Source organism: Leptodactylus fuscus, chromosome 7 (genome assembly GCF_031893055.1).
Source record: "Leptodactylus fuscus isolate aLepFus1 chromosome 7, aLepFus1.hap2, whole genome shotgun sequence".
NCBI classification, from domain to species: domain Eukaryota; kingdom Metazoa; phylum Chordata; class Amphibia; order Anura; family Leptodactylidae; genus Leptodactylus; species Leptodactylus fuscus.
In genome coordinates, this window is record NC_134271.1 from 121540285 (window position 1) to 121549278 (window position 8994).

Sequence of the window (8994 nt, forward strand, 5' to 3'; positions counted from 1 at the left end):
AGCTCTTTCTTGCACCAGCCCCTGCTTGTAGTACAGGACACAGTTATCTCTGGATTTACATACACAGACAGCAGAGACATGGCTGTAAGAAAGCTTACTAGAAAACTGTGTGTGCAGTGCTCCCCCTAGTGGTAGCTGCAGTTAACATGTGTATAACTACGGATTTACTATGCGGTCCCATTGTCCTTGTTTCCCCTCCTCTTCCTGACTAACCACACACATATTGCTAACCATTACTGAAACACCGCGAGATATCGAGAGAAATAGAACCTCACTTCCGGTTCAGTGCTATATCACTTCCGGTTATAGTTATTACGTACGACCTCGTTTTTGCCGGAAGTTATAGAGAGTGCTTCCGGGCAGACTTACGGTTGATTTGTGTTTTGTGCAAAGCTTGAAGATGGTGAGTAAGAGGCGGCTTGTGCTGTGCTGTACTAGTGTATGTACAGGGACATGTCTATGGGCAGCTGCGGCCTCAGCGGGTAGTGCGCCCTCTAGATACACGAGGGCTGCACTGCATGGCTGTGTATGGAGCAGCGTGCGGGACCTGTGTGCGCCTATATGTATGTATGGGGCTGGAGACATTACTGGTCAGGGTTTGATTTTGCACTTGGTCAGCAGAGTACAACCATGTGCATTAAAGGGGTTCTCCATCCACCTCTCTTCATAGGCCCTCTGTGTGGAGAATGCTCATTGTTCACTCAGTGGATTGTGCCTCCCTTTCACTTCAATGGGTTGATGCTTCACTTTCCACTAAGTGAAAATAAGGCGCGCCCTGCCCTGTGTTCGGTGGACTCTGCCTGATCCTCGCACTGTAGTAAACAGGAGCTGAGACTTTATACCAGTAGCAGATTTCTGGGGTTGATTTTTCATGGCGGCTCTCATTACAACACCTACAGTGTGAGCTTTGGAGGCGACAGGGCAAACCACAGAATCTGATTGTCCAGTTTCCGACTCTTTGATAAATGGCTGAAATTCCAGTCATACAGAAGCAGCAAAGATCCTCTAATTCATGGAAAAGTGGATTGAATTCCTCCGAAAGTAAAGCTGTAATAAACAATATGTAATTATTATAGGACTGGCCTATAAATTGTAAAATAACCAAAACCTATTCTCACTCCGGCTAATTGATGCGATTTCTGTTATTTCGGTATTCTGAGCAAACTGAACATCATCCAACAGAACTGCTATCATTATACTCTGAGGTCTCTTTAGACCTGGGGGGTGATCAGGAAAAAAAAAAAAAAGGTTACTGACCTTGCATGGGACTAGGAGTGGATCTTGGGCCCCTTGCACACATCCATGGGCTAGATCAGTGTGGTATCCTATTCGTTTCTGTCGGCCAATTCACATGATTGTGTATTACACGGATCAGTGTGTGGACCGACAGTCCAGGCTGCAAAACTCAGGACAGGTCCTATTCCTGTCTGGTTTTGTAGTTGTGTTTCTGCGGCCCCCATTCAATGGGGTCGCAGAGGCGGCACTTAGATGACGTGCATGCACTGGCTGTGTGGGTCAATCATACATGGGTCTTAGTCCTTTTCAGACCACTTCTGTTTTCCTGAATGATGCCAGGGACTGTTGAGTCCTGTCATTGGAGGTAACACTGTTTTTCATATTTGGGCGCCACCCCTGGGTCTGAAGAGACCTTAGAGTAAAATAGCAGCTCCGATTTCAACCTGTTCAGCCCTGCTAGGTGAATCTCACGAGAGTCAAGCAACTCATACCACATGTAGACTTCCATGCGCCACAACAATTCATTACAAGGTCGGATTATAATGGGGGTAAATGGGATACAATCCATTTAGCATTTATTATAATAGGGGGTGTGGCTTAAAGTTGACTTGAATCATAATCAAGGTAAAATGCTCAAGTTATTGCGGTTTTGATTTAGGTCGTATTTGCCGAGTTTTAGTAATTGTGCAATATCAGTAATTGGATCATATATTTAATCATTTTGTTTTGAAACCGGACTTGGTAACTTTTTTCCAACTTTGACTCTGACTCCACCCAAAAATGGCCTTACTCCACAGCTCTGCTAAGAATGGCTCCTTGTGCTTTCCTAAGGTCATAATTCTCTACCCCTACACAATCAGCTGATCATGAAACCTGCTTTTTCTCTATATTGCATAAACGGTCGTCAAATGTATATCAGTTACAATACCTTAATTTATATTTTCTCTTCTAGTCTCACACAATCTTGCTGGTCCAGCCTACAAAGAGGCCTGAAGGGAGAACATATGCAGATTATGAGTCTGTCAATGAATGCATGGAAGGTATGGCGTTATTTGACATTGTAGGTAGTAGGTTTATATTATGAGGTTGTGTTGGCCAAGACTTCAGGTTATAAGGCTGCTATGAAACTTAAATGTAGCCAAAAATAAAATGAATGTCTCTTATGTGCATTACTACGACCACACAACATTGGGCGTCTCATCTTATGGATGTTGTATCTGCATCCTGGATCTGTATCTGATTAACCTCTTTACCTCCGTTTAAGGGGTTACACATGGGGGAAAAATAAAGCTCACGAGTTTGGTCTGGACAATGAATCGGAAAATACAGTAAACCAAACCAAAAGTCAGCTCAACTTGCTCACTTCCCATTCATGTCTGACGCTGCCATTGATCCAAGCTTATGTCACTGTTCTCTATCCAGTCAGGATTGGTGAATAATTGAAAACAAAATTCAGTGACATGGCGGAGTATATAAATTTGGGGTGTCCTGTGTAAAAGGGGAAGCGTTTTTAAAGTCGTATTCAAAGTAAAATGTTTAAGGTTTTGGTTTGAGTCCCAGTCGGCAGCCCTATTAACCAACACACTCCCTGCACTGGACGACCTTTATTACTAACATAGAAGCTGATCCTCCAGAACTTCAGCGATTCACTTTGTAGCGCACAGTGGAGGAGGTCGAAAGACCAGCTTCTCTGTCTCATGACTGAATCTGCTTTACCGTATGGACCTGCAGAAGAAGTAGAGTAGTCAGTGATGTCACAGGGTGAGCAGCAGCAGGGGAGTCTTTAAGTCCTAAGATTTCACACTGATCCATTAGTAATAAAGCTGATCCAGTGCAGAGAATTTTTTTTTAAATCCTTCAACAATGCTTCCACACTGCATACTGCTTTGATTGAAAGGGCTCTCCAAGAATAGACCCATTCTTAGAACCGGTCCCTATACCTGGCACTCTCGCCTACCAGCTCTTCCCTGCAATGTGTATGGAGCTGGACACAGAAAATTTTCATACACTGTGCAGTATCTGAATAGGCAATAATACTTTCACTGTTTGCTGAGCAGCACAATTTGAGGGTTTATATTTAAGTATTCAGGTTTTAATTGGAGACAGAAAAAGTTCTATTTTAATAATGTATAGGATAGATGGGGGAGGGGAAATTCAGGTTCAACTTGCAGATATTAACAAAGATGTTTCCAACTCACGTTCCTGAAGACAGCCAATGCATATTTTAATAATACTCAAAAAATGGCAATGACGCAGAGGCTAATTTGGCATTCATTTGTCAGATGCGGACACAATTGTGACTAGACTAATATATTTGCCATTCTTCTGGGTGGGGATGTTGTTGCAGTTGATTGTGCTGTTGCAGTTCTGTCCTCAATTGAGTGAACTCAGTTACTTACAATAGCTGTGTCTTCAGACATTTTCTGTTTTCAGTGTGCTTTGTAGTTTGGTCAGCATTTGGTTCCCTTTAATCCACTGACATCAGCTGTCTGAAATATGATCGCTTGCTGTGTCACTTTTTTCTAGGATAGCAAATTACTCCTCACTCAGAGGAAGAAGGATTTCTCCCACCACTTCTAACCACCCTTTTGTTTTACAAACAGGAGTGTGTAAGATGTATGAAGAGCATTTAAAGAGAATGAATCCCAACAGCCCATCCATCACATATGACATCAGTCAGCTCTTTGACTTCATTGATGACCTAGCAGACCTTAGCTGCCTTGTGTAAGTATACATGTATCTCACTTCATTATGGTGCATCATGGGATGACAAATGCTTTATTCCAATATAGTTCACCATCTTCTTGGCGCCACCTACAGTAATAAAGCCACTGCCAGTCTCCTTTGAATAACATGACTACTTAAACCGTAGATTACACAAACATTAAAGGGGTTGTCATGAATTACAGTTAAAACTAAGGTGTGGATGGGGTGACTATAAATCAAAGACCTTCTTGTCTATTCCCAGAGCTCTGTAGTGCAGTCCCTGGGCCATAAGAGGTGAGGCTCACATGACTGATGAGACCAGGCAGTCAATAGTGGCTTAACTATCACTGGAAAGGTACTGATGTTACTCACGTCACAGTTTTCTTACCCGAAACCACTGTGACCACTGGATGGTCCCAGGGTTTATTTCAGCCACTCTGTTTCTGTAAGGGGCTGGAGGGAAGGACGATATTCTGCCAGCGAGAGTGACGTGGATCACAGCTGTAGTGTGACCTCTGTTAGAGTATGGTCACGTATGCAGAATACACTGCTGATTTTCTGCTGCAGAATTGCGTGCAGAAAATCTGCGGCATTTTGCAGTGGTGACAAAGTAGATGATATTTAATCAAATGTCATTGCCATGCTACACTGAAAATCCACAGCATATATTTACCTGCTGTGAGGATTTTCTGAAATTAGGTTTAGGTTTGTAATGCATAAGGTGAGTTCTGCGTCAAATCCACATGTAACACACTTGTGGGGAAATATGTCCCACCTGGACAATACCCTAAATTACTTTGATTTTTTGCCATCTCTGAAATTGTTTCCAATTGTGAGTTGCCCCAAGAAATAATGCTTCTGTTTATATTGTTGCCAAATATTCATGTTCTAATACATTTTCAATGTTTGAGACTTAAAGAAATCACTTTTTTTTTCTAACACGTTGGAATAGCCTTAAGAAAGGCTATTCTTCTCCTACCTTTCGTTGTCTTCTCTGCGCCGCTGTTCACCTAAAATCCCGGTTTTTGTCGGTATGTAAATGAGTGCTTTCGCAGCACTGAGGGTGGGCCCCAGCGCTCAAACAACACTGGAGGCGTCCCCAATGCTGCCAGAGAACTATCCAGCTCCACCTCTATCTTCATCTAGAATGAGGTCTTCACCGCTCTTCTTCCGGCAGCGTCTTCTTACTTCTAGGCCTCAGGACTAGGGCAAGCCGACTGTGCATGCCCGCGTCACAAGAAAAATGGCTGCTTACACAATATTGGAAGCGGCCATTTTATCGTGGCCGGCGGGCATGCGCAGTCGGCTTGCCAGAGGCCTAGAAGTTAGAAGACGCCGCCAGAAGAAGAGCGGTGAAGACCTCATTCCAGAAGAAGATGGAGGCGGCGCTGGAGAGTTCTCTCGCAGCATTGGGACCACCCCCAGTGCTACAAGAGAGCTCTTTTACATACAGAGAAAAAACAGGATATTAGGCGAGCGGCGGTGCGGAGAAGACAAAGGTAGGAGAAGAGTAACCTTTCTTAAGGCTATTCCGACGTGTTAGTTAGAAGAAAAAAAAAAAAAAAAAGGGTTTGAAAGATAGGATCCCTTTAATGACCCTATTAGTAGCTTTTTCTCTTAGTCAGCTTGATACAAAACGTAACTTTTCGGTTAATAAAATGTATGTGTGTTGTTCTCTTGCAGGTATCGGGCAGACACTCAGACTTATCAGCCCTATAACAAAGATTGGATCAAAGAGAAGATTTATGTCCTCCTTCGTCGACAGGCTCAGCAAGCGGGAAAATAAAGCTGTAGAGCCTGGTCATGTGTACAGAGGGCGTTTTGTTTTGTAATATAGTAGTTTGTGTTTCGTTTATGCTGTAGGGGATAATGTTTTAGATCAACATGAAAAATGTTAACTTTTTTTTCTATTCGTATACATCTACTTATAGAACAAGTTTTTTTCATAAATGATTAGTACAGGTGAACATAAGAAATGTGAATGCATCGAATTAAAAAAGTCAGTTTTCTTCTCTACTTATTAGGCTGCTCTGCTACAACGTCAACTTTTTATACCCTCCATACATACAGAAGTCTATGGAGAGGTAGAGCAGGCTGCTGCCAGCAGATTTATTGCCTCAGTCTCTGCAGTGGTAGACTTATCTCGAAGATACAGCAGTGTCAGAAGAGTTCCCTCACTCAGAGTAGCATATTGTAGCAGCTAAATTTTTTCTGTCTTTTAGCAGCCTCCCTCTTACCTTCTCCTCTCTATAGACTTCTATTGGAATAGTAACGCAGTCTGATAAGATCTATTACAAAGCTTCTTGTATTTACCTGCCCAGTTAATCCGTGAAAGGTTGTTTTATAATTGGAGGTATGCTTTAAACTTGTTTTATGCCGACCAGCAGAATTAAAATAGCAACTGGTTCTATGCCTCTACCCCTAAGATTCCTTGAAGAGTCCAGATTTACCCCCTCAGGATAACTGGATTGTGCAACGTTTTTTTTGTGTTTTTTTTCAAAGCCCCTTTTTTTTGGCTGAATTCACAATGCCCTAAATTTAATATTTTAGACAAAAATAAAAAAAAAAATGACTTGGTTGTTAAATATATTGTTTGGGTTTTTTGTGTTTAAAGCGTCTGTGATTGTGATAAGCAAATTGGTTGCAGTCACATTTGCTCTTGGGTTTCCATTCAGGGGGTCCGCTTGGGACCCCCTTCTTCCCCAAACGGAAACCTAATCCACATAAAAAAAAAAGCAGTTACCTTAGGAAACCCACGGACTCTATAGGCTATAATGGGGTCTGCGTGGTTTTCACCCAAAAAATGCGGACTGCGGAATGGAATCTCTGTACGGAGACCGGGTGCAGATGTGAACCAAGCGTCACGAAGCAGTAATGTGCATTTTCTTCCCTTAGTTGATGGGTTCCATGAGTTCTTGTGACGACCGTATTAGTGTTAATTAGCCACTGGCTCTCTATACGAGAATTGTGATTGGGATATCTCCTTAGCATTGGTGGTGCCTGTCTCTGAGCAGCATCCCAAGTATACTGGGCAGGGGGGCAAGAACTGATTCACTATAATGTAATACAATGCTGACATGGGGGGGATCCCACAGCAGGAACCCCCAGTCACACAGTGCATTGGTTCATAAGGACCCTAGCCTCCTGGAGCAAACTGCAGGACAAGATGGATACATCATTGACTCCAACTCTGGATACTGAGAAGCCTAGCCCTAGGTATAGTTCTGTTGATTCTGATGCGTCTCCCAGCCCAGTAGATATGCTGGTAATGACTTATTATAGAGGGTAAAAGGTTATGTCTTATGGGCCTTCCCTTCTCTTTTTCAAAGAAATAAAGATCCCAGTCAAAAAGCGAAGAGAAGATCCAGTCCCTCGGAAATGTGCTATTTGTACAAAAAAGTTAGTCTTCCAGCACAAATAGATATTTTTGTCAACATTGTATGGAAAAAGTCTTATGATGAACAGCTAAGTATTTTTCCCTGAGATTTGTATCTGCTGAAGCAGACCCAAACCCAAAAAAGGGAAAAATCTGATTCAGAAGCTGAGTGTTTTCCCTCAATTTCTAGTGATTTTTTTTTTTTTTTTTTTTTTGTTAATGGTGGAGTTACTGGGTCCAACTCCTGTATGAATGGAGGATTATGAAGAGAATCTGTTTTCCCTTAGTCCAAACAGCAGCACAACACATGGGGTATTCCTGCCCCTGTGAGCTGTCAGGACAGGTGGAACTTATAATCAATCAATCTTCCCCTTTAAGAGGTCAGGGAAACCTCTCCCTCCCTGTGTTATAAAGTAAAATAAGACATTTCGAAAAAAAATATTCAGAACATATAGTAATATACCGTATACCGACTATAAGACGCACTGGACTATAAGACGCACCTAGGTTTTAGAGGAGGAAAATAGGGAAAAAAAATTTTGAAGCAAAAACTGGTAAAATATTGAATATATGGGAGTTGTAGTTTTGCAACAGCTGCAAGGCCACATTGACAGGTGACCCTGCAGCTGTACGGGGATGCATAGAGTGTTTTTTTTTTTTTTGCGGGTCCAGAAGTACTTTTTAGTTTTACCATTTTTGGGAATATCTATTGCTTAGATCACCTTTTATTGAAAAAAAAACCCGGTGGTTTATGATATATGATTTTCCACTTTTATATATATATTCTAGGGACAGGAGGTGATTTAGAACATTTATTTCATATTTTTATTATATATTTTTAAAGCTTTTTTTTTTTTTTTTTTTAACTATTTTATTCCCCCCCGGGGGCTTGAACCTGCGGTCATTTGATCGCAAGTCTCATAGACGGCAATACAACTGTATTGCCGTCTATGGGACATTCTGTGTATTAGTATTACGGCTGGTCATAGACCCAGCCGCAATACTAATATACAGCAGTGACAGGCCGGGGAGCCTCATTAGGCTCCCGGCTGTCACCCGGACAGGTCGGCTCCTGCGCAGGAGCCGGCCTGCAACTTTACAGGTACAGGGCCGGTGGGGACCGGCCCCGGGGGAGAAGGGGCCGCTGATACTGACCCGGCATCCGCTGTACTAGAGAGGCGGATGCCGGGGAGGGATAGACGCCGGGGCCTGAGACATCGCTGCCCTGCCCTGCATGAAGCCAGCGGCGGGGGGACGGAGGAGCGGAATAGCATCACTCCTCCCGCTGCTGGCTTCCTGCAGGGCAGAGGAGCGCAGCGATGTCGCAGGCCCCGGCACCTGTAATGGCGTCTATCACTTGCCGGCTTCCGCCTCTCTATTACAGCGGATGCCAGGCGCCACATTCGGCCTATAAGACGCACCCTTCTTTTCCCCCCAAATTTGGGGGAAAAAAAGTGCGTCTTATAGTCCGAAAAATACGGTACCTTAAGGGAGGGTAGCTTGTGCTGCTGTTTGGCCTAAGGGAAAACAGATTCTCTTCCTAATCCTCCATTCCCCTAACATCCAACAGCAGCATAACACATGGGGATGTAGCAAGTATCCCCCTTAGGGAGGGACCCCTTGGCATGCTGTTGACAAGACCGAACGTCTGAAGGCGGTTGCCTCCGAACTACGCC

At 43.3% G+C, this 8994-nt stretch overlaps 1 protein-coding gene across 1 annotated transcript; it reads left to right on the forward strand.

The window, feature by feature from the left end:
- Positions 1–301: 301 nt before the first annotated feature.
- ERH (ERH mRNA splicing and mitosis factor) lies at positions 302–6513 on the forward strand. The gene is made up of 4 exons (XM_075280950.1): positions 302–403; positions 2189–2276; positions 3840–3960; positions 5626–6513. The coding sequence occupies exons 1-4, from the start codon at positions 401–403 to the stop codon at positions 5726–5728; spliced, it is 315 nt and encodes a 104-aa protein (XP_075137051.1). The 5' UTR covers positions 302–400; the 3' UTR covers positions 5729–6513.
- The last annotated feature ends 2481 nt before the right edge of the window (positions 6514–8994 follow it).

Excerpts from the sequence above, each read along its gene's own strand:
- ERH (XM_075280950.1), top strand. Across the intron at positions 2,277-3,839 it reads TGTCAATGAATGCATGGAAG|GAGTGTGTAAGATGTATGAA; the intron begins GTATGGCGTTAT and ends TTTTACAAACAG. Across the intron at positions 3,961-5,625 it reads GCAGACCTTAGCTGCCTTGT|GTATCGGGCAGACACTCAGA; the intron begins GTAAGTATACAT and ends GTTCTCTTGCAG.